Here is a 26,408-nt window from a genome sequence, read left to right as displayed (position 1 = left end):
GAAAAAGTTCTGCAGGGCGAAATCAAAAGCCCCTGGAATTTTGACAGGAGTACTGTTCTTGGTATAATATAATATATATAAATAAATTAGCGGTATCCAACAGATGATGTTCTGGGCCACCCTGGTCCACATTTTGGTCGATATCTGGAAAACACCTTCACATATACAACTACCACCACTCCCTTTTAAAAGCCTCAATAATAACTTTAATTTGATACCCATATCGTACACATTCTAGAGTCACCCCTGGTCCACCTTTATGGCGATATCCCTAAATGGCTTCTACCTATAGAACTATGGCCCACTCCCTCTTAAAATACTCTTTATTACCTTTTATTTGATACACATATCATACAAACACATTCCAGGGTTACCCTCGGTTCATTTTCCTACATGGTTATTTTCCCTTATGTTGCCACCATAGCTCTCAACTGAGTATGTAATGTTCGGTACACCCGAACTTAACCTTCCTTACTTGTTCTAAATATTTTTATTTTTTTCATAAAAACAATTTGCATGTAACACCTCATTTGAGTGTTTGTATGTTACTATGCGCAACGATATCTCTTGTTGTTACTCAGTGTCAGAGGATTTTGGATATAAAAAATTTTTTTACATTCGTGGCACCATAAATGGGTATCATTTCAAATAAATTTTTTTTTTTAATTTTCTATAGCAAATATTCCTACGTACAGCAGTTAACACGAAAATAGCAGTGACGGCGGCCGCCGTGGTATGGTGGTAGAGTACTCCGCCTACCACACCGAAGATTCTGGGCTCAATTTCCGGGCAAAGCAATATCAAGTTTTTCAATTAGAAAAAAAGTTGTTTAAGCCCTCGACACTTATTTGGCAAGCACTCCCATTGCATTTCTGCAGATGTCGCTCGGAATCGGTATAAAACATGTACATATGTACATAGGTCTCTTCCCACCAATTTTTAGGAAAAATTAGAAGGAGCACAACGCAAATTGGAAGAGAAGCTCGGCCTAAAATGTCATCGGAGCCTATGTCGCCCTCTATTTATTTTGTTTTTAATTATAAATTTTCGTCGATTAAATTCTTTTATACTTGTTTTCGAAAATTTAAGAAAAACATCCCTGAATTTTGTAACTGACACTATGCAAGCCAACCTTAAAAACGCTTTCCAAAAAAATTTGAAGATTCTAGTGATTATTTTGAAAACTTCGAACTCTTTATTTAGAGTTTTCATTATTTGGTATTGATTTTTTACAGTTTTTTTCCGAAGGGTGTTTAATATTTTCTTCCATACGAAGGGCGCTTTATTTTTTATATTGAAGAAAATCTGAAACACCCTTCTTAAATGAAACAATGGGAAGTTTGAGAGACCCAAATATAACTTGTACTTTACTAGACCAAAAATAATAGGGCTATAAAACAGCATACTCAAAAAAATTCAGATAACTTTAATTACATTTTTTCTAAAATTTTCCCAAGTTTTTGAAATTGGTTTGCATTGTTTTGGTCATGGTGTAAAAAAAGAAGTGTTTCCATTGTCGGTTGCCATATTAAGCACCCTGAAAATGAACAGATTATGAAATATAGTGATACCATTTCTTGAAAAAAATTCATTAACATTTTTACTGGGCGGGGATCTTGCTAGGAAAAATAGGTAATATAAATTGTTATCATCTGCTTAGCTTCGTGTCTGTCTAACTTTCCAAACATTCATTTGGGATTTACTTGGAATGCTTAGTTTTGTTGTTTCGCCTGACAGAAGATTTCAATACATTTATCTTGCTACACAAAGTTTGTGGATTGTAAGGCAATGCAAAAGGTTGAGATATTGTTGACTTATAGCAGCGCAGTGAACCCTCAAAGCAGTGCAACAAGGCTTGTAAATCCGCTCTTAAGTCTCTAGGAAACTTAAATGTCAAATACATCAGGAAAACTGATTTTGTTCCTGACATGACTACTAAAACCCCATGTTAACCAAAATTTGTCTTATTCAACTTTCAGATAGTAGGGGTATATGTCCTCAAACAAAGCGAGTCTGTCAGAGTTCTGTTATTAGCGTTCGAAATCTTTAAAAATATCGGACATGTCATTTTACTCGAAGATATCCGAGGCTTCACTTTGTTCAAAGCAGTGCCTTAAGATGTTTCGGTCAAATGTGAATAATGCACTCTTTCCGAATTAGACCCATTATTTTAAAGGCTGTTCACAGTTTCATTTCAAATCTTCCGTCACACTCTTTATTGCCAGAAAAAGGAAGTTAAAGTTCAAGTGAACATCGCCGAGCACTCACGACTCCTCGCTGGATGGAGTAAGCACTTGGTAAGAATAACGAATTTTTAAACCAGAAAAATCATACTACGTCTCGCTATTAAATTTTTAGGTTCATGGAGGGACTATTTCCAGGACTATTTTGAAATTATTGCTGGACCGTTCGGGAATAATTTTGGAATCATTTCGAAGGTTTTTTGTAGTTATGTTTAGATCAATCCATCATAATTTTGAGATCATTTCGGCTGTATTTTTGATTTTTGCGGGATTGTTTTATAAACTATTTCGGAATCATTTTGGGAAGTGGTTAGGGAATGTCTCGGCACTATTTTCACGAATATTTCGGTATTATGCCAGGACTATTTAAGATCGTTATGGAAACATCTTTCATTCCGGAGCTATTTCGGCACTATTTGGAATCATTTAGCAGGATTCGGAAAAATTTCATTTTATGAATACGGAAACTTATCAGGTTGTTATTGTTATCGGCATGTTTTTGGTTTCTTATCGCGTGTTATCGGTTCGTTATCATTCATTATCAAAGAGCTATCTGTTTATTATTGGTGCATTATCGACGTGATGTCAGTTTACTATAGGAGAGTTATCGAATTAATATAGATTTGTTATAAAAAAGTTATCGATTCGCTTTCGAAAAAATATCGATTTGTTATCGAACAATTTTGATTTGTAAAGGAAAAAGTAGCCATTTGTAATAGAAAAGCTATCGATTTATTATAGAATGGAAATATTTTTTTTGGAGAATGCTGGTTCAACGCTGGTCCATGCACATAAGAAGACATATCCAGTGAAGCTTTTCGGCTCTTTTTGTTGTACTATGTTCATATTTAGTTAAGACCCATACAGGGTCCTTATTACCTTTTACGATCCGTGATCAAAACTAACTTTTAAATCACAATAGTGGTGGATCGCATGAATGACATATGTAAGCTATCAACAAACCGTTCTTGTTAAGTCCATAAATTAGTTGGACAGTTGCACCGTTATCGTTTGAGTGAAAATGGTTTTCAGTCACTGATTGTAAAACGTAATACAGCCCCAGCTGATCAATATACACACCTCCTTCGATACTCTATTGCGTCAACATGGACAGGACCCTACAACTTCTGGAAAACTTCCTTCGAACACTACAAGGGACATCTCAACGATAATAAATAGGTAAAACTCCGATAAAACTTCGATAAAAAATTGATATTTCTACGATAAAATCTCGATAACTTTTGACAACAAACTGATAACGGCCTCATATTTTTTTCGTGAACAAATTGATAGTTTTGCTGTAACTAATCGATATACTTTCGATAGCAAATATATAGCTTTTTGATAACAAATAGGTATTTTTTAGTTAATAATATTTGCTATCGGTAAAAAATGTATATCTCTGAAATAAGAACATGCTAACTCGTCTTTACCTCGCCCATAAAACGCCGATAACAAACCGGTAGCTAATCTTATATAACTGTATAACACGCCCATAAGACATCGGTAGCAATCCGATTACTCGTTGATATCGGTATATTTTCATCCCTTACCTTTCCTTTCTTTTCCCAATTTTTTTTTTCTTTTTTCTTCTTCTCAAATGAAAAACTCATGAAAAATTAATTGCTGAATGCAATAAAAAACTAAAAATAAAATAAAAAATTTTTAAGCACTTCCTTTATATAAATGGACAAAAGTCAGAGAAAAATGTCTCCTTATATAAAGACATATTCTTGCTAAACTTTGCTTTTTAAACTTTGACATAGAAATTGCAAAAATATTTATGAGAAGTAAAAATATAAAAGTGGAGCACACATTACTTGGATTAGAAAGGAGATATTATTACTCAATCAGTTGCGCTCCACCTTTATATTTTTACTTCTCATAACTATTTTTGCAATTTCTATGTCAAAATTTAAAAACCAAAGTTTAGCAAGAATATGTCTTTATATAAGGAGACATATTTCGCTGACTTTTGTCGATTTATATAAAGGAAGTGCTTAAAATGTTTTTATTTTATTTTTATTTTCTCCTTTTCTTACATTTTCTCGGTGTCTTAACCTATCTTTTAAGTTTTACGCTTGTAGCTCAATGAGAACTTACATAAAAATCAATCCCAAAATCCCCTCCGTTCCGTTTGATTTTTCTAAATATCTCAGTCCGTGCGTCACATAGCGAAACTTTTTTTATTGTGTCATCGGCTGTCATCAACCTCTGAATTAAACTCTAAATTTTTAGCTCATCGAGAAGTTACTTAAAACCCGGTTTTCAATTTCCAAATTACTATCAAATTTTTTCGATCCATGCGCCACCTAACGGAATTTTTTTCTCCTTTTGTTCATTTGTCACGGTGTCTTAACCTGTCTCTGAGGTTTCATGTTTGTAGCTCAATGAGAAGTTACTTTCAAATCGACCTCAAAACAGCAAATTTCCAAATTCTTATCCAAATATTTCGATCCGTGCGCCACATGACGGATTTTTTTCTCCTTTTCTTAAATTTTCTCTGCGTCTTATCCTATCTGCGAAGTTTTACAGATGTAGCTCAATGAGAACTTATGTACATAAAAATCAATCCCAAAATTCCCTCCGTTCCGTTTGATTTTTCTAAATATCTCAGTCCGTGCGTCACCTAGAGAAACTTTTTGTATTGTGTCATCGGCTGTCATCGACCTCTGAATTAAGCCCAAAATTTTTAGCTCATCGAGAAGTTACTTAAAACCCGGTTTTCAATTTCCAAATTACTATCAAATTTTTTCGATCATGCGCCACCTAACGGAATTTTTTTCTCCTTTTGTTCCTTTGTCACGTTGTCTTAACCTGTCTCTGAGGTTTCATGTTTGTAACGCAATGAGAAGTTACTTTCAAACCGATCTCAAAACAGCAAATTTCCAAATTCTTATCCAAATATTTCCATCCGTGCGCCACATGACAGATTTTTTTCTCCTTTTCTTAAATTTTCTCGGCGCCTTATCCTATTTGCGAAGTTTTACAGATGTAGCTCAATGAGAACTTATGTACATAAAAATCTATCCCAAAATTCCCTCCATTTCGTCCGATTTTTCTAAATATATCATCCCGTGCGCCCCCTAGCGAATCTTTTTGTATCGTGTCATCGGCTGTCATCGACCTCTGAATTAAGTTTGAAATGTCAAGTCTCTAGCTCATCGAGAAGTTATTTAAAAGCTCGTTTGAAAATTTTCAAATTCTTATCTAATTACTTCGATCCGTGCGCCACCTAACGGATTTTTTCCTTTTGTTGCATTGTCACGGTGTTCGTTTGTAGATCAATGAGAAGTTACTTAAAAATCGATTGCAAGATTTATATGAAAAGCTGACAAAACGTTCAACCGACCTAATATAAAGGAAAAAAAAAAATAATAATAGTTATAACAAAATTTTATAAATGTCTAACAATTTCCTTTAAATGGTAAAGCTAAAAACCACCACCACTGCTACACTCCTCGAAAGCTCAGCTCGCTCTACATAATTTGCTAAGATCAAAGAAGTCAATTGATCTTGCATTTCATAATAATTTGCTTCGCCTTTGTTTTGTATTGAAATTCATTAAATTACTGTTATGCAAAATCTAATCAATCGTTGTACGTATGAATGATTATAATAAAATCTGAAAATTTACTCAACTCTACTAAACTGGTTCCAGTTATTTGATCTTCTACATATTATTCAATTGATGCTGCTTGCCAGTCAACCTTGAACGAAGATTAAGCGTGTTTTTGTCTGGTCCCACATTCAGATTTATTTGAATTCTTCAAATGTTGATTGCGAGGGCTGACACTATTGGCACTTGCATTTATTTTTGGAGCTCGTATTACCAGCTACGACGCGGCAACATTTCGCACGACAGGTGTAATTGTCATTGAAAGTGAATGGCAGTTAACAAATTTACCAGTTTTATGCATTTGCGTAAGGTATTTTGTGTGACATGATTGGTTTTATATGTTTATGAACGATCGCAGTGGAAATGTGGGTTATGGGGTAAAGTTACATTTGGTTTCGCAATAAAATATGTCATCACGGACATAGCGACGGACATCGTCTTTTTTAGATGACTACTCAAGTCAAGAATGCATTTGAGTGCGTAGAAGTGATGTTTTGCGCCTTCTTAGACACAGAGGGACTATCTATCGACACAGCTCACAATAATTTTAGTCGTGCGCTCCAAAGGGAAGTTAAGTGAACTATAAGAATGTGGAGAGAAACTACACTTCGTATGACATGGTGCAAATTAGGACTACACAGAGCTGTCCACAAGATAAGTTCTCGTTGCCTCTCCTTTCAAACATACTTAGCAGCGAATGGGTTTATGCAAACAGCTATCCTTTTTATTTTTAATAGAATACAAAGGGCTTTCAGATTGACGAAGGAGTGATGCGCTAAGATATGACTGTATATCCATACTAGCAAGAGAGCCTTCTCATTCAGTAGATTCGCTTTGGATGTATGGTCAAAACATAGTGACAAAGCAATATTTATGCCTATAAAAATACAAGGTGGGATATGTCTTCGTAGATATTCAGGCCGAGCTTCTCTTCCAATTTGCGTCTTAGTGCTTTTTTAATTTTGTCCCATAAATTAGTGCGAAGGGACCAACATGTTTTATGCCGGTTCTGAAACGCATCTGCAAGGCGGATGAATTTCCACCGCGAACATATTCATGGCATAGATATACTCTGAGAGTTTGCCAAACAAGTGCCGAGGGGCAACCTTTTCTGTTGAAATAACTTTTCCCTTAAGATATTGATGTTGGTTTCCCGAGCCTTTAACCCAACATCTTCGTGATCACACCAAGACTGCCGCTAAGCCTACCAAAGCAATAATGGTGTGCAAATGCATCGCAGGTAAGTCCTGAGCATGAAGCCGAAAAATCCCAAGAAGGATGTACAACACGATAGGAAAGTCCATCATGGTATATGGAGTGGTTGCAAGAGCATCTTTAGCCAAAGACAGTTTAGGCAAACAGAGGCAAGATAATTGAAATCTACAACCTAGATAAACTGTGAGAGCAGCTCGTTCTCATCCAGTTTCCCAGTGACAACACTAAAGCACTTTATGGCCGTCCAACAAGGCGCCAGTCGCTTCTTCGCCAACTGGCGCCAATTGGTCACACCAAAGGAGTTTAAATTGTTTTTCACCTGGCCCTTCAAGCGGAGTGGGAGCCGCACTCTTCCTCTGCTTCCATGGGCGGGTTCCGATAAAAAAACTTTCTTAGCCGGAACGTCATCTTTCATTCGCATAACATGGCCTAGCCAGCGTAGCCGCTGCTTGTACAGTTCACCATGTTTCTATGACGGTTCCCAAATAGGAAAGGCAACTGGAAACGGATATACTCGAATCATAAGCGGGGCAATCAGTTTTATCAACTTCCTTACTTTTGCGGAGCTTTTATGGCGGCTGTCTTTAATGCTTATTTAACGATCTTTGAGAGTCTTAAACGCTTTAAAATGGAATTTGATAAAATCACATATTGTACTGAGGTATAGAGCCTTACTAGCCTTCATAGGGCATTCATTGCAACAGAAGTATGAAAGTAGCCACGAAATGCTGATGAGATAGCCATGAAAGATTCCGAAATGGATATAAACGAAACGGGCAGCTCCCGACCTCCACTGGGCTACTAATGAGAAAAATTGAGGAATACTTACTGTAGACCAACCAAAATGATTGTGGTGGTGTGAAGGTGTCAAGGTTGGATGGAATAGGAAAGAAATGAGCGGCTAATCACCGATAACATTCACAATGGACAAAACGTCTCCGATTGTAAAAGTAGGAAGATACCATATACGCCCCATAATCCTAATCTAACCCTCTAGAGCTCCCAACACATGTGGAACTGGAGGAAAGGGATGACCTTTCATGTGTCGGAAATTTTATGGAGTTTTGAAGGTAAAATTAATTTTTGATTCGAAGTTTGTACGAATCGGACTGCTTTTAAATTTTCTAGTCTCTTTTTTACCTCTTTCGAATAAAACTCAACTGTAAAGATAGACTTAAAAAGTAGTTACGCTTTTCTTCTTTTTTAGGCCATTCAGAGCAATCCAAATGGTCATCGCGACACAAACGGAAATGGCTTGAATGGTCAAGCGCAACCACAGAAAATCTTCCACAATGCGCGTTGTGCGCGTCACCACAAACTACACCACAACCATAGCCATAACGGTGGCAACAGCAACATTAGCAACAACAACAACAGTAGCAATAGCAATGGAAATATGAAGACCAATAGCAATGGTAGCATAGCGAACGGTTCATTGGCAAACGGTCTTGCCGATTTATGTCATCATCAATTGGCCAATATACCCACACATGAACAAGGGCACAATCATACGACACATGCGAATTGCGGTGGTGGTGGGAGAGGTAGTGGACACAGACGGAAATCAGAGTCCGTATTATCCACAGACTCTGACATACGTTTTACACGCCGCAAATTGGGTGACAGTCAGAAATGCGGTTGTGCTGTGATAGCAAGTTTTCTAGTTGCACTCCTAGTGGCCGGTGCGTTCGTTTATGTGGGATGTAAGTAGAAATTGGGAATCTAAGTTGAGTTCACTATCCTTTACTAAACTTTATCATTTACTTTCTTTCTTAGATACATATTTCCGTCCAGAACCGTTACCCGATCGGACGTTCAGGGGTAAATTTTTGGTTATGAACGATAAATGGTCCATGGAATTGGCAGATCAAAACTCGTTGAGATTTAATCACAAAGCTCGGGAGTTCCGAGAGCGCATTAATTTGGTTGTAAGACGTTCTGATTTGCGTGAAGCTTATGAAGGAAGCGAGATTTTGGCGTTGGATGGGTGAGTTTCCAAGATTGGTTGTTCGTTTTTAAATTGAATTGGTTGAGATTAGATTAGACTAAATTAGATTAAACTAGCTTCGGTTAAATAGATTAGGGTAAGTAGTACCAAGTGTTACTGCATATGGTTAACACAGACTATTTCAGATTATACAATATTGAATTGCAAATATTTTTTCATTAAATGAAATCAGCAGAAATAAAGTTGTGAAAACGAACGGATAGATTTTTCTACGTTATACTACTAGAATCGATTAAGACTGAGAAATTTAGTTTAATGATTAAAAAGCATATGTAAGAATTGGCCAGATTATATAAGACTTCATTTGATTTAAGTAGATTGAAAGAGAATCAGTTGGTTTACATTACATTAAATCAGGCAAGTTTACAACATTCTTGACTAGACTGCAATAATTTATATCAGATTAAAATAAATCTTCTAGTTGGATTAGCTAATTAATGAATATAATAGGAGCTAGTCTCTGAGTTAAGTCACAAACATTTTTTGCAATAGATTAGAATGGATTGAAACAGGTCAGACTATGTTAAATTTGACATGACTAAAGTAGATTATTTGAGAATTGATTGGATAAGAAAATTCCAGATCAAATAAGATTAGAGTATACCTGACTGCGTGGCAATTATTTATATTATATTAAAATAAATCTACAGATTGGATTATGCGAGGAAAAGTTTGATTAAAATACATAATAAACGGTTGGACTCACTTTAATTCGAAAGATTTTATTAGATTGAGATATATCAGATTTTATTAGATTTGTTTAACTAGAGTAGATTATTGAAGAAATTGACGAATTAAACCTCAATAGAGCAGACGAGACTAAAGAGCATTTTATAAGATTGCAATTATTTGAATTAGAGTTTGAATAGTGACCACATTAAAGGACTAGAATCAATTTCGATTGAGAGATTCTATGCAATAGATTAATATAAATTGAAATTGGTTAGGTTATTATACCTCTTTCATGAACATGAAATGGTATACTAACTTTGGTCCGTTGTTTGTAACGTTGAGAAATATAGAAGATAGACTCACCATTAAGTATACCGAATTGATCAGGGCGACGAACTGAGTTGATATAGCCATGTCCGTCTGTCCGTCCGTCCGTCTGTCTGTTTGAACGCAAACTAGTACTTCAAATTTTGAGATATCTCAATGAAATTTGGCACAAGGATGTATTTTTGTATTATATTAGACATTTGTCGGATCCGGTAGGATCGGACTCTAACATATATCTCCCATACAACCGATCGTTCAGATAAGACGATTTTGGTCATTCCTGCCGCAATTTAGAAAGTATAAACGTGAAACTCGGTGATATATATTCCAATATATCATAGAAGATTTTCTGAAAAAATCGCTTTGATTGGAGCTATATATAGTATATGGGATATATACAACCGATCGGTCAGATAGAAAGATTTTTGGCAATTTCTCTCTTAATTTAGAAAGTATAAACGTGAAACTCGGTGATATATATTTTAATATATCATAGAAGATCTTCTGAAAAAATCACTTTGATCGGAGCTATATATAATATATATCCCATACAACCGATCGTTCAGATAGAAAGATTTTTGGCAATTTCTCACTTAATTTCCAATATCAAACGTTAAACTTGGTGATATTTATTCTAATATATCATAGAAGATTTCGTGAAAAAATGATTTCGATCGGAGCTATATATAATATATATCCCATACAACCGATCGTTCAGATAGAAGATTTTTGGCTATTTCTCCCTTAATTTAGAAAGTATAAACGTGAAATCCGGTGATATATATTTTAATATATCATAGAAGATCTTCTGAAAAAATCACTTTGATTGGTGCTATATATAGTATATATCCTATACAACCGATCGTTCAGATAGAAAGATTTTTGGCAATTTCTCACTTTATTTCCAACCGATCGTTCAGATAGAAAGATTTTTGGCCATTTCTCCCTTAGTTTCCATTATGAAAACGTGAAACTTGGTGATATTTATTCTAATATATCATAGAAGATTTCATGAAAAAATGATTTTGATCGGAGCTATATATAATATATATCCCATACAACCGATCGTTCAGATAGAAGATTTTTGGCTATTTCTCCCTTAATTTCCAATATAAAAACGTTAAACTTGGTGATATTTATTCTAACATATCATAGAAGATTTCATGAAAAAAGGATTTCGATCGGAGCTATATATAATATATATCCCATACAACCGATCGTTCAGATAAGGGGGCTTTTTGCCATTTTTTTTATTTATCTTAAAATCGTTTAGGTATGTACATCTGTTCACTATATATTTCTTATCTTATACAGCGCATTATTTGGAGATCACGAATGGGATAAGATTATTGTTCAGCCACATTCATGAAAGGTATGAAGTCTTCGGCACAGCCGAAGACAGTCCCGTCCTTACTTGTTTTAGATTTAAGTTGATAAGAGTAAATTAGTTGAGAGCTGATTTGGTTCGATAAGAATGATTCAGATAAGGATCGATAACGTTTGATCAGATTGCAAACGTTTATAGAGAAATAAAATAATGGATAGAATAGTTTTAATCAGGTTTTAAAATAAGAATATTGTCCAAGTGATATTCCCCTGCCACTCAGTATAACCTTAACTCACCTATTCTCGCAACTCCAGCACCGAAGACGCAAACGAAGTTGTTGTACACTTCAACCTCATATTCGATCCATACGCTGGACTCGTTACAACTGCAGATCTGCTGGCGCTCTTCGCCGAGGAAATTAACTCACCGCATCGCAAATACTTCGAGAATATGACAATCGATCCGCAAAGTTTAAAAATTAAAGAAGTAACTGGTCTCATTGAGGAACCTATAATGTCATCATCACCGCTTGGTGGTGAAGATGAGACTACGGAACTCGTAACAACAACACCAAAACCACCACGACGCTGTGAACCGCTTAAGCTCAACTATTGCCGTTCGATCGGCTACAATATAACAACCTATCCAAATCTGTTGGGTCATCAAACGTTTGAGGAAGTGCAGGCGGATGTGATAGCATTTCGTGAGCTCGTTGATGCCGAATGTTTTCGTGAGGCATTCGATTTTGTTTGCCGTCTACTGCAGCCACCTTGTGAAACGCATGGTTCATTTGAACCCACCGCTGGTATGATGTGTCGCGAATATTGTCAGCTCTTCATGAAGGGCTGCGGCAGTCGCTTGCCGGCGCGCTTCAAACGCTACTTCGATTGTGAAACATTCCCAGAATCAATGGGCATACATAGTTGTCACCACAAGCCGCATTGTGCACAGGATTTGCAAAATAATGCACAAAGTCCGAGACTTTGTGATGGTTTCGTTGATTGTCCGGATTTCTCAGATGAACGAACGTGTACCTTTTGTACGGGCAACGCGCTATATTGTGGCAGAGGACGTGCATGCGTGGCACGAAAAATGCGCTGCGATGGCAAAGCGGATTGTCCGGATGGCTCGGATGAGAAGGATTGTTGTAAGCATTTGTGGACATGCGAAAAATTGAATCGAAATAAAATGAACATCATTTATCATTCTTTATTCTAGTGGCTATAGCACCATTGGCTAGTGATCTCTTAAAACCAGAGCCGATGGCACCTTACTTACCGCGTTTCCACTCGGAAGGTTTTGCTGTCTTTTCCGAGAAGGGAGTTGTTGGCAAGTTATGCGCAGAAGGTCTGGAGGATGATAGCAAACTGATAGTGCGTCAAACGGTCGCAGAGTCACTTTGCAAGTCGCTTGGATATGAGTAAGCGAAATTTGAGGTTCTTTTTTCCAATGCCAACAAATTATGAAGCTTCTTTTTAGATCCGTTGAGGTATTCGATGTGCGCAATGATAACGAGCACGTGGAGGACTATGTGCGCGTTCTGGATCCACATGCGCCAGAAATATCATTCATACGCACCCACTGCCAGAAACAGCAAGTACTCTATGTGGGCTGCGGTGAGTTACAGTGTGGTTTACAGTCTGTATTATCGCCCAAACAGCATTTATCGCTACCTAAAATGTCTTCGCCTGGGGATTGGCCTTGGTTGGTGGCGCTATATCGTGAGGACATACACGTTTGTGATGGCACCCTGGTACGTTGATGTGCTTAGTAATTTTTTTATAATTCTCTTACCAAAACCTCCCTTTCAGATTTCGCGTGATTGGGTACTTACTACAGAATCTTGCTTTCAAGGTCAATCGCGCGCCACTTGGATGGCTATATTTGGTTCAGTACGTCTCTCATCGAATGCACCATGGACGCAACGACGTCGCATTATTGGTTTGATCAAGAGTCCTGTGGAGGGCTCGACAGCCGCATTGATACGTCTCGAGACGCCAGTAAATTATTCCGATCACGTGCGACCCATTTGTTTGCCCGATGAAATACAACGCAAACACGATCAAGAAGTTAAGCGTCGTGCATTTGTACCAAAAGCTGAACGACTGCAAGGAAAGCGCCCAGCACCGCATATACCACCAACTCCAAGCGCTACACAGCGTCGCCTGGCGCAGGAATCGCAGCAATTTTTTGTTTCGCCAGCATTTGAACGACACACAGCAGATGGTTATCAGAGCAGCAGCAGTATGGAGAGCAGAGAAGAGTATGATACCCGCCTTGATTTTGAACATTCCGAGGCAGCCGCCTTACAAATGCCACACGCAGAAGCGCTGACACAAGCGCAAAGACAACATACATTAAACGAATATCCATTGCCTAAAAGTGCGCCACAAGTGGATTATTATACGGGGGTTGCGGCGACATCAGCAAGTCGTTATGCACCGATCTCGGTGCCAGTTCGTGGTAGTGCAGGTGTCCCAGCGATTGGGCTCATGCCTGGCATGAGCGGAAAAACTTTAGCGGTGCAGCCTAAAGTTGAAGAAATTTGGACAAATTGTAATACGCTGGGATGGTCAAGACAACGCGACCATTTGCAGCGAGTGCAATTGAAAATTGGCGATATGGCGCCGTGTGAGAATATTTCTATAGCGACGGTGAATAGTATGTGCACCGAAGCGACCTATCAAAAACATGATTGTACGGTAAGTCGAAAAAGTTTTTTATTAATTATATTGGGCCAATGTGAAATTATTGGAGTCTTCGGCTGATAAGGTAAAGACAAAACAAATGCTTCCTTCTTCTTCAGGGAAGAAATTCATGGGAACGCGTAGGAGCAAAATGAAGAGTTTTTATTTAATCGAATTTGAAGAATGAGCTAAGATTTTATAAAATCGATCTCTATCCATAGACCATGGCTGACGTATTATGTAAATTTACTCACTTAAATTGAAATATTTCCAGGATTGCAAAAATTTCCATGTAGTTGATATTTGAAGTTCTCACAGAGTCTGACCAAATTCTTCCACCCTTTATTCATAGCCATAGCTGTTCCCTTAGTAAATACACGAAACCTCGAAACTTGACATTTTCGACATGATTGATTAACGAATCAAGGTTGATGCTCCTGTTACTAGTGGCTAATATGGGCTTGTAGATAAATTGACCTCTCAGTAGCGAAGAATTTGGACTGCAATTCTATATATCAGATAGAGTTGGCAACTACTCGTGTAACTGTTTTTTTTTGTGATAGTGCCGTGACTGACTGACTTTGAAATCATATCACAGTCTCGGGAAAAAATCGAAGCAACGGAGAAGTCACAGTCTGAAATTACCTTGTTGCTTTTAAATCCCACGACCTGTAATCTCTTATCTCAGGTTCATGGTTTGATAGTAATTTATCTCCAGGTGCAGAAACAACGAAGCAAGGTTTTTTAAGAACAACGCGAGCAATGGTAACTAAGAGCTGTGTTCAAATAGCAGTTGAGGCATGGTCAGGTATATTTATGCATTGCGTCGCCTAAGCGGAAAATCTAAAGGACTCATTTGACAAATTGTATGAGCGTGCAAAGAAGTGTATCGAAGTGAAAGGAGAGTATATTGAATAATAAAAAATGTTTATAACTTTTCTTCCGTTGTAAGGTCATACTGGTGAAAGTCTAGGGAATCAAACTTTAAAGTTTCTTACTGCAGAATGTGGTTTAGATGTTCAAAATTGTAGAGGAAAATAATATGACAACGCATTAAACATGTCCGGGAAGTATAAAGGTGTGCGAGCAAGAATATTGAGTTTGAATGAGAATGCGATCTATGTTCCGTGTTCCGCACATTCCTTTAATTTGGTTGGAGAGCATGCTGTGAAGTGCTGTTTTTATGCAGTCGATTTTTTCGCCACTATGCAGACATTATATAATTAGTTTCCGCTTCCACCTATCCTTGAGGCGTATTAAAACATAAAATAAACAATGAGATAACTTTGAAGACATTGTCAACTACACACTGGGAAACACATTCGAATACAACGAATGCAATTTGGGATTTATTTGATGTCATATTAGAGGTTCTAGAAATCATTGGTTATGGTGAATAACAAAATACTGATACTCGTTATGAGGCGACGTGTATCGCGAATAAAATGCAAAAATTCGAGTTTGGTTTCATGTTGATTTTATGGAACTCCATTTTGACTGCTATGCATTCAGTGAGCAAGTCAATCAATTAGCCGATGATGTACCTATTTCCTAACACAGAACTATCTCTTCGGATTTTTTTTAACATTAATGATTACAAATTGTTCTGCCGAACGATCCTTCTCGCAATTAAAAAGAATCAAAGCTGCCGAAAGAGTTACGACCCGACCAGAGCGACTCTAGATGTTAGGTATACTTTGCATTGAGTCAGATTTATTGAACAAAATCGATATTATTATATAATTGATGAATTTGCCGAAAATAAATGTAGAAAACGACATGTTTAAAATGTAGATAGTAATTTTATTGATGTTATTACATTGTGACATACAATGTTTATGAAAGATATAGTTTGTATTTTTTAATCGAAAAGAGAAGGGAACGGACGAGAAAAAAGGGTCTCAAATTGATGGTTGCTAGGGCTCCGGCGAGGGTTAATTCGGCCCTGTACTTTCGTTTAGCCTTGATGTGGACATCTGCCAGTTAGGAATGTGGACCTGTTCGACACTACAATTACTGCCGCAATACTGCAGCACTATTCACAGAAAAGCCTCCTTAATTTCGGAACTATAGTTTATGGCCGAATTTCGGATGTGTCATTAAAAAGATTCAAATCAGAGTTTTTATTAAAAATAAATATATGATTATTATACAAAGTAAATTTTAATATATTGGTAGTTAATAACAAAAATAAAGTAATAATGTTAGTTCACAGAAATAGCTTTTTCGCCAAAATTGTGCACATACCAATGTTTATTAGGGTGATCCTTATTTTTTTTCTCGGACGTTGTGGCAGCGCAGTGCCCTCAAGTGGCCCGATGAAACCAGTCTAATCCAGTTTTTGGTTTTTTTTTTTTAATTTATAAACAAATAATTCATATTTTCCATAATCACTTTATCAAACGGTAAAAGCAAGGCCAAAACTATCACATATAAATAAATTTTAGCTCCGATTATAGTCCCTATTATAGTTTTACCCATTTATGGTATTATAATAATAAAAATTTTAACTTTTTAAGTCTAAATTGAAAATAATTAACTTTTCCCCTGTGCGATACCCCAAAACGGCTTCAATCAGGACCAAAATGTAAACGTATAATATTTTATCTTGATTTTACCGTTGGAAGGAGTGAGAGTGGAAAAGAAAATTTAGTTATTTGCTTTACAAGAACTATCCTAGTGTATATGCCAACGTATGCAAAAAGGACCGCCCCGGGAGACAAAAAAATTGTTTTTTTCTTTCAAACAAGTTGAACTGCTTCATTTGTGCCCAAAAAGCTTGTCATCAAAATTTGAGCTCATTAACGCTTAGCCTACGCGTATTCGCATCGTCTTGTTTACATCCATGGATCCTGATCAGAGCTACTCCTATTGAAGTCGAGAAATTCGAGACAAATTAAATATGCACTTTGTTTTAGCACATGGGCATATCGACTAATGATTGGAATAACATCTTATCTCGGCTGCTAGTTCGAAAACGACCTACTTCATAGTTTCATTCAGAAACGTCCTAATTCAGAATTCGGTTGAATAACGTCCTATCTCAGGATTTTATTCAAAAACGCCATATCGCACGTCAAAATGGGGCGTTTTTGAAACAAATTCTGAAGTACTATGTTTTGCAACAGTTTTCCGAAAAAGGGCGTTTTTGGAACGTCAGTAGAGATCAGGTGAAATTCCACTCAACAGTCTGTGCGAAAGTATAGCCAAAACTACCTAGGCGAAAATTGCTAAAGTTTTTCGAAAATCACAGCACTCAGGTTAAAATTTAATAGGTGTTGTTAACTGCGTTTTGAAAAACTTTCCAACAACTTTGTATTAAAATTTATTATTACTATTATTATTTTATTGTATTTACATTGTTTGCATTTTCCAAAAATTTGTTGTCGAAACATCATAAATTTTTATAAAAAAAAATTTTATTTTAATTTTGGCCATACATTTTTATTTTTATTTTTAAGAACAAAATTCTAGATTTATCGTTTATTCTTACGTTTAAAGCACCTTCTAAAGAAGGAAGTGTGATTCGTACGGAAAATTATATTTCTTATCGTTCAGAATTCCGAAATTTTGTACTGAATTTCTCGGACGAATAGGTACAACCTTAAAAAGGGGTCCGTATTCAAATGTTACTGAAAGTTCCAAAAATCTTGATAGTTGTTTCAAAGGATTGCTTTGAAAAAAAGTAATAATAAGGTGAAAGAAAATTCTTTAATTCTGAGTGGTAAAAAAAACACATCGTCGGAAAAGATATCGGTTCAACTGTAATTGAAAAATCGAAATTTTGGCATTGCTTGTTTTTTAGAATACTAAAATTCCCCTTTTTTGATTTCGAAAAAAAAAAAGTTCACAACCGGATGCTTCTTTTCAAGACTCCTTTTTGAAATGCATTTTTTTGGAATCGGGCGGTATTTAGGTATTTATAAATAAAATATTTGAGTAAATGCTCATACGTAATAAATAATTGCAAATAAAGCGCCTAAATTTCAAGCTTATCGTGAGAGGATCTGAAAGTCTCTTTTTAGCGAAATTAATTTTTAATTGTAACTTTGTTATTGATCATGAGATGCTTCAAATTTATGTTACATTTTTATAGTGGGAAACATTATAATTTCGTCTACTGTCCTTTTCGTTTTCACGTAGTTATTTGTTCATAGTTTTAGGAAACGGGAAGCATACTTTAAGGCGCTGCAACTCGTTTAGTAGCGAAAACTATATGAAAATGGATTTGGAGTACAAAACTAAATTATAGAACGAAGTATAGATCTTTTCAATACCAAAATATTGACATATTAATTTTAAAAATCGTTGACATCCGAGACAATTTTGAGACTACAGAAATCGAGAACTCGGCTTCTCACGAAGTTCGAAAAACACTTGTACAAGCGAGAGTAAATCGTATGCTCTATAAATAGAATACTGCAAATGCAGCGATTAAGTAAATTAAATACCGAGAAGCTCGCAAGCCATTTTTGGGATGCACTGTTCCGGGATTTTTCCAACCCAGTCTAATATACATACATACATGAATATATACTAAGTCACTTATACTACAATTGTTGTAATTACTAACTTAATTAATTGGCATAAATAAATAAGTTTGATACAAATTTAAGAGTCCATTGCCCTTTTTTATAATATGGCATATTCAGAGAACGATTTAGTAGCTACTTAAGAGTTGGTGACAGCTCTTTCGACAGATATATAACCCTTTCGATCCTATTCGACACAGATTTTTTCTTTGGCAGATAAGTGCGAATAATGTTAATTATGAGTCCATATTTTGATTCTGTCGTCTGTCAAAGTCGAAGCTCTTAGCAAAGCGTTCCATGTAGATTCGGTTTAACTTCAAGTACCTACGTAAGTTGTAATACAAAATAGCACCAATTCATTTAAATTTAACTATCTTTGTAAGAACAAATATCATTTTAGCACTAGCCTATTCACAATTTTCTGAAATCACATCCAACTAAAGCCTCATAATACGCTTCACTTGCGCCAAAGGTTTTTTTGTGCGCTTTTTCAATTCACTCAGGTGTAAATGCTTTTTCACACGTTTTACAAATTCACTGCGTGGCGATTGTTTAGCACATCCAGACCTTTTCTTCTGAGCACTATCACTTGTTGTTCTCAATTTGCTTGTTGTTGTTGGATATTCATATATGAAACAATTCATGCGAAACACTGGTGTAAATTTACATGAACATTCATCATCATCATCAACATCATCAGCATGTTCAGCGTCATTAACCACATTATTGTTCTTCTTCTGCTTCCCGTGCAATTCCGTTTCCATACAAATCTCACTATTTTCTGCTACTCTACGCATTACTTCATCATCATCTTGTTCTTGTATTGGTTGCAAAAGACTAATGGCGCGATTATAATCATAACGTATATAGAAAATAATGCTGGGATTTGGAAAAAGCGTAAGAAAATAATCAAAAAGTTGGCGATCAAAAATTCGACCATTTTCTGTAGAGATGAGTAGAGCTCTTTCATGTGAAGCGGGTATTTTGTAATGTTGGATAACTGTATGCACAAAAACAACAAAATACATTAGAAATAATTTTATAATTTATAAATTATTTGTCACATTTACTTACTCAATTTAATTATTTGTTCATAGCGATTCTTTGACTCATAATTAATTAAACCCAATTGCTTGCGATATGAAACTTTTAAACAACCTCCACCCTCTTCGCACATATTTGTTGTTGCTTTTTGAAACAATATCCAGTTAAAAATACTTATTTTTTATGTACAAGAAAATCCAGCCGTTATTCCATAAATGCAATTTTAGCTGCGCGCGTGCATTCACTTTAACAGCTCGTTTGACTATGACGACAGTTAGGCAAGGAGCGAACCCTGCTTCCTTCTCAATTATTCACACCAGGTGAGCTGTGTTATGCCTGCGCAAACATGTAGAAAAGTTGATATGTATGTGCACACGTGTGTAGCTGAATATATTGCCTCTTGCACAAAAATAATGCATTCTCTATGCTCTCTCGCAACGTTCTGCTTGGCTGCTTCTATAGAATTGTGTGAATTCTTTTGTGCTAAGTACAGACCCACCCTCCGGTGTCGCAATGATGAAATTAACAAACAAAAGTGGTGTCTTCTTTTTTGGTACGTGCGCTTTGGCTGGCGCTTTTGTTGGGAATGAAAAGATAGCAGCGCGAAAAAATTCAATTTATATTGTTATTGTACAAGTGAGTCACTCGAAAAAATAAGTTGTTCAAATTTTTACTAGACTGACAAAAAAATAAAAGTTATAAGTGAAATTTTTGTATTTATGCGTAACTTAATATGCATTGGAGAAAGTAGCAGAAAAACATGGCAAAACATAACAAAACATAAGAAGACATAACACGACATAAGATGACATGACATTACATAAAGTACGTAACATATTATGTTACAAACGGAACGTAACCCAATTAAATATAACAAAGCTTAACATAACATAACGTAACATAATAATTCTTAACATACCATTGGTACTGAATACCTTTAGAATATACCGACACATAACATTGTGATATGTCAGCGCAATATATAAATTCTATAACATAAAATAACCTAGAACAAAAAAAAAAAAAAAATAGCGGACATAACATACATTTCTTGAGTGTCATGAGTCATGACATAACATAAACTGACATGACATAAAGATATAATAGAAAATCACAAAGCCTTACTTTCGTGCCAAAACTCATCATAACTTACTTAACCTAACAAAACTTTCCATTTTATGACAGAAAAGAACATTGCAGAATAAAAACAAGGAAAGGTGTCTAAGTTCGGGAGTAACCGAACATTATATACTCAGCGTGAACTTCAATTGTACATTTCATTTCAGATAAATTACTTTTCTACATAACACGTGGCACCGCCCGTTTAAAAAAAATGTCACCCCATTTCCTCTTACAATAAAACTTGATAAGTGAAATATCATTGACTGAAAACTATTTTTTGCTAAGTTATAGCTTATTATTCTAGTCTACGACCTCTTTAAACTTGTTTTATATCCCGTCCATTTTTGCTAGAAAAATTTTATGCTGGAAGGAAAATGTGTGTACACAATTCCATTATGATATGTGAATTTTTCTACGAGTTACAGCTCCCGAAACGTAGAAAATTGCTTAGTCATAAAAGAGGCGGTGCCACACACATTTTAAAAAAATTTAGTGTTTTCCAATTTAATGTTATAATTCAATTTATAAAGTAAAATTCTATTGACACAAAGCACTTTTTCGCTAAGATATAGCTTATTATTTTCGTCTACGACCGTGGGCGTGGTCTTTAACCGATATCGCCCATTTTTCCTAGACACATTTCCTGCTATAGGGAAAATTGGTGTACCCAATTTTATTACGATCCGTTAATTTTTCTTCGAGTTATGGCTCCCGAAAATTGCTTAGTCATAAAAGGGGCGGTGCCATGCCTATTTTTTTAAATTTGAAGTTTTTCCTATTTGTTATGAATCCACTCCGAAAATGAAATACCATTGATATAAAGCTTTTTTTTGCAAAGATATAGCTTATTTTATTCGTCCACGACCCTTTTAAAAAACTTTTATATAAAAGTGGGCGTGGTCCTTAAACAATTTCGTTAATTTTTCTTTAAAGCATTCCTTATAGTAAAGGTAACATCTCTGCCGAATTTTGTTACGATAGGTTTAACGATTTCTGATTTATCATTAATAATATTTGTAAAATTGATTTTATCACAAGCGGGCGGTGCCACGCCCATTTAAAAAAATTTTTCCAAATTTTTATCAAGAGTCTCAATATCAGTGGGCGTGGTTATCATCCGATTTCGCCCCTTTTCAATACCAATCTATTCTGGGTCCAGATAAGCTAGTGTACCAAATTTGGTGAAGATATCTCAATATTTTCTCAAGTTATCGTGCTAAGGGGCGGATGGACGGACGGACATTGCTCAATCAAATTTTTTTTCGATACTGATGATTTCGATATATGGAAGTCTATATCTATCTCGGCAGCCACCGTGGTGTGATGGTAGTGTGTTCCGCCTATCACACCGTATGCCCTGGGTTCAACTCACGGGCAAAGCAACATCAAAATTTTAGAAATAAAGTTTTTCAATTAGAAGAAACATTTTTCTAAGCGGGGTAGCCACTCGGCAGTGACTGGCAAGCGCTCCGAGTGTATTTCTGCCATGAAAAGCTTTCAGTGAAAACTCATCTGCCTTGCAGATGCCGTTCGGAGTCGGCATAAAACATGTAGGCCCCGTCCGGCCAATTTGTAGGGAAAATCAAGAGGAGCACGACGCAAATTGGAAGAGAAGCTCGGCCTTAGATCTCTTCGGAGGTTATCGCGCCTTACATTTATTTTATATCTATCTCGATTTCTTTATACCTGTACAACCAACCGTTATCCAATCAAAGTTAATATACTCTGTGTTCAAAGCACGCTGAGTATAATAACCTTAGTAATAATAATAAAGGAAAGTAAACTTGGAGAAAAATAAAATGAAAATAAAAATAAATAAAATATATGAATTAAGGGGGGACTGCCCTCAATGCTTTCAAATATATGAGAACATTTATTTGAAGCAGTTTTTAATTTTTATAATTTAGTTAATAATTTGGGAAAAATTTAAACAACGTGATATCAGGACGGACAAGGCGGCAACTGAAAAAAATAGAAATAATGAACGAAACAAATAAAAAAATTCAATTAAGTGCTAAGAAATAAAATAAAAAAACTTAATAATAAATTAAAATGAAATTAAATATAAAACAAATAATATAAAATAAAGAATTGAAATGATTTCATACTGTACATATATACACACATATGTATGCATTGGGGATGAAACGGAAGTGAGCTTACCCAAACCGGAATCGGAAGTTAAAAATTTGCATTGGCATAATCGGTAAAGAAACCGGAATCGAAAGTGAAAGCAGATTACAAGTTAAACATATCTAGTTTGAATTAAACATCACAGATAAATACAAATGCGACATGATTTAAAATACATTTAAGTCTATATATCAATCTCTACTTGCACTCTTTCCGTGGAAGCCCAACAAACACTGAAGTTTGGCAAAGATTAGAGGAAGATCAGATAGCTGCCCCTGTGCTCGGATCTCTAATGTTAGAGGATTTCTCGAGAAATACTGGAGAAAGAAAACGGGACCTAATTATAAAATCGATAAAAATTATGATAATTCTACACGACAACTTTGCTTCTGTCAAAAGATATTCCCAAAAATTATCCCAGACCGTACAAAAACCGCGCATGGGATCCATAGTATTTTTGTGCAGAACAATTTTTTTGCACTGACGGTCTTCGAACGAGTTTATAAAAAATTACCCTGGGCCGTCCACCAATGGTGTAGGATCAATATTAAATCCCTGTAAAATCCATTTGTACACACTTTTTTTTTCACTGTGTACCTACATCAAAATTACAACAACCACATGAGAAGTTTCAACTTTTTTTGCAAATATCTTTTCAAAGAATCAAAATCGTTAGTTTCCATTTTCTAAATTTGGAATTTCTAGCTGATTAGTGGAGATATTCGTAAATCGAATATACAGTTTGACAGGTATTGAGTTTGGTAGCCCGGCAGTAGCCGTAACTTCAAAATTTCAGATCTTTGAGTTAGCTTCCTTTTGATCTAGGTGTGCCTTATGTAATATATGTACTTCAGGTCGTCTAATTTCTTTTAATTCCAAAACAAATTTACCCAATGCAATTTGTAAAAAAATAAAAGATCATATTTTTCAATCTAAATTTATTTTTTGTTACAAAGTTCAAATTTTGAGGTAGCATCAAGAAAGTAAAAAATCACATGAAAATAAAACACCCTATTGAACATTCTTACATATAAACGGCCACATCCACTAGCGTTGCTTTATTCAATTTATGTACGCACTCCCAAGGCTTTGGGATGACTGCTTGGCGAGTGCCACTGAAAATCGTATTCATAACAGCCCAGCTGCACACCAAACAACAACATATTGGCATTTATTCTCGCTTTCACTATATAGCTTTAGGAATATTGCTCACACTCTCTATAGTTTCAGAGGCATGTTACAGCATGTTCATTCAAAAATGTAGTTTTGTTTTTATTTACGCTTGCAGCCGTTATACCTCAAGTTGATGTGTCATTATCATTATAATTCACATATATCTAACAATCACTTGACAAAACAACAATATACATGCATACATACTTGTATACATATGTATCTACGTATTATATACACATGCGTCTCCATATATATTTGTTTGGAACAGGAATTCACTTGTTGAACTAATGATATTTACATATGTATATATGTACATACATAGTTCAATGAACAAAAATTTGATAATAATACCGACAATAAACAATCATAATTAACTAAATGTTGTGTTTTACAAAGTCTAGTTTTGGGCGTTTATACTGTACACTGGATTGGGCCTGATGAGATAAAAAGTTGCAAGAGACCGCTCCTAAATTTGAAACTTATTTTGAGAAGGTCTCAAAAGTTTTTTTTATGTTTCGATGACAAATCGATAATTTTTCGATATATTGATATATTTTCGAGAGCAAATCGATATTTTTCATTCCCAAATTTTAATTAAATGCGCCTTTTACAATAACCTGTTAATTAAATTATCATGCCCTATAATGACAGAAAGAATTGGACAAACTACAGCTATTTCCATTCTGCCAAATATTTCTTCACATGACTTTGTATTTTCCAATTAGAAATTTTATTCTGCGCGGGCTGAGTTTCGAACTCGGGCCGTCATTTTATTCGCTCCCTGCAGTAGAGTTGAACAAATCTTGTTCTATGTTTCACTCTGAGCACTTTGGCTTTTTGTGTTGTTTTTATTTTTCGAAAACAGACCATTAATATTTTTCTCCATAACAAATATAAATTTCTGATAGTAAATCGATATTTTATCGATAATAAATCGGGAACTTTTCTATAATAAGCCGATAGCGGCTTCATAATTCACCAATAATATACCGCCAACTCCTGGATAATACGTGGATAACAATCTAATAACATGGCAATAACAATCCAATAATAATAACATCCCGATAGTTTTTTGTATTCATAAATTAATCTTGCCGAAGCCTGCTGAATGATTCAAAAGTAGTACCAAAATGATCCCGAAATAGTCGCTAAGATATTCCCAAAATGTTCCTAACACATTCAGAAATTGATCTCGATACAATACCTAAAATTTCCGGAACCAATTTAAAAAGAAGGAATGATTTCACTCTACTAAAAAAAAGTTTTGAAATGATCCCAAAATTATCTCCGAAAAGTCCAGAAAATATCTAAAATCGGTCCTGGAAATAGTCCCGCCATGACCCAAAAAATATACAGGCGGAACGTTTTATGATTTTTCTGGTTTAAATTTTAAGGCATTACATTAAGATATTCTAACAGAGCAGATGATTCCCGACATCTATTTCGGTTGGAAAAAAACATATTAAACGATATCAGTGACAGTGAGAAAACAATAAGGGGACTCATGTAACCGTATAAATGCCTTATAAAGTGTGTAAACGTATAAATTTATCTAGTGCGTAAACGAGCTGTCAAATTTTGTATGAAAAATCATTTACACAATTTGTATAAATTTACGCGCACATTTCATTGTGTAAACGCGATAAACTCAAAGGAATGCAACCTTGCAGACATTACAGACGGCATTTTCATCAAAAATCTCCAACATCAGCAAGTAAAGACATTTTAGTTTTGATTTTTCATTTAATCTTGGCATTTTTTAATTTGTATAACAATCAAACAAATTTTTTTGGAAATAATACAGCTGAAAAACAATCAAGTTTATCAAGAGTATTACTAGGTGCGTTCATATAACCGCGTGTGTAAATGGATATAATTTTACACCTTATAAGTTTATATGCTATCATGAGTCCCCCTAATATCATAGAGAATTGATTTTTCTGGTTAACCGTTAAATAAAATCTCTGATTTCTTCTAAAGCCCTTTTGGGTTCTGCTGCCATTCGGCGCTTTCAGCGTCCACAAGTGTCCATCAATCGTTGAATAATAATTTTCTGAATATACCGTTGAGTATGTTTGATTAACTCAACGGCTGAGATCGCCGCTTCTAATTGAAAAACCTTGTTAGAACCCAGGATATTCCATCACACCACGACGGCCACCAGTTGGTTATGAATACTATTTTTGCCATTAATATTATAGTGAAGTATGAAAAATAATTTAAGAAGTACTTTTCTTACTTAAAATTTAAGGATTATAACTTAATTTAGCAGTTGGGTCATTTCGCGGTTCAGAGAGCAAGTT

General features: G+C 35.5%; 2 protein-coding genes across 15 annotated transcripts in view; one reads left to right on the top strand and one right to left on the bottom strand.

The window, feature by feature from the left end:
• The window catches only part of LOC137251305 (uncharacterized), a 166,750-nt gene that overhangs the window by 131,431 nt on the left and 8,911 nt on the right, over positions 1-26,408 (top strand). For all 13 annotated transcript variants that reach the window (XR_010953205.1, XM_067785653.1, XM_067785655.1 and 10 more), the window contains 6 exons: positions 8,285-8,780; positions 8,854-9,064; positions 11,726-12,558; positions 12,630-12,831; positions 12,891-13,164; positions 13,223-14,113. Coding sequence is in view for 12 of the 13 variants with exons in the window: in XM_067785653.1 (XP_067641754.1) it covers positions 8,285-8,780; positions 8,854-9,064; positions 11,726-12,558; positions 12,630-12,831; positions 12,891-13,164; positions 13,223-14,113 (2,907 nt within the window). In the remaining variant the exon portion in view is untranslated. The remainder of the gene's footprint in view (positions 1-8,284; positions 8,781-8,853; positions 9,065-11,725; positions 12,559-12,629; positions 12,832-12,890; positions 13,165-13,222; positions 14,114-26,408) is intronic.
• Corp (Companion of reaper) lies at positions 16,184-20,248 on the bottom strand. 2 transcript variants are annotated; one of them, XM_067785667.1, is made up of 3 exons: positions 19,705-20,248; positions 19,038-19,630; positions 16,184-18,954 (listed from the first exon to the last, which is right to left on the bottom strand). In XM_067785667.1, exons 1-2 carry the CDS (start codon positions 19,805-19,807, stop codon positions 19,068-19,070), a joined length of 666 nt encoding a protein of 221 aa, XP_067641768.1. In that variant the 5' UTR covers positions 19,808-20,248; the 3' UTR covers positions 16,184-18,954; positions 19,038-19,067. The 2 variants fall into 2 exon arrangements, with proteins under 2 accessions (XP_067641768.1, XP_067641767.1); XM_067785666.1 differs by having other exon boundaries at positions 16,184-19,630.

This window comes from Eurosta solidaginis, chromosome 4 (assembly GCF_040869045.1).
Source record: "Eurosta solidaginis isolate ZX-2024a chromosome 4, ASM4086904v1, whole genome shotgun sequence".
Taxonomy (NCBI): domain Eukaryota; kingdom Metazoa; phylum Arthropoda; class Insecta; order Diptera; family Tephritidae; genus Eurosta; species Eurosta solidaginis.
Note: the sequence above shows the minus strand (reverse complement) of the source record. Positions and strands in the feature narration are given on the sequence as shown.

Coding starts and splice junctions, on each gene's coding strand:
- Corp (XM_067785666.1), bottom strand. CDS start 19,807: ATGTGCGAAGAGGGTGGAGGTTGTTTAAAAGTTTCATATCGCAAGCAA. Junction 19,631..19,704: donor TGAACAAATAATTAAATTGA/GTAAGTAAATGT, acceptor TTGTGCATACAG/TTATCCAACATTACAAAATA.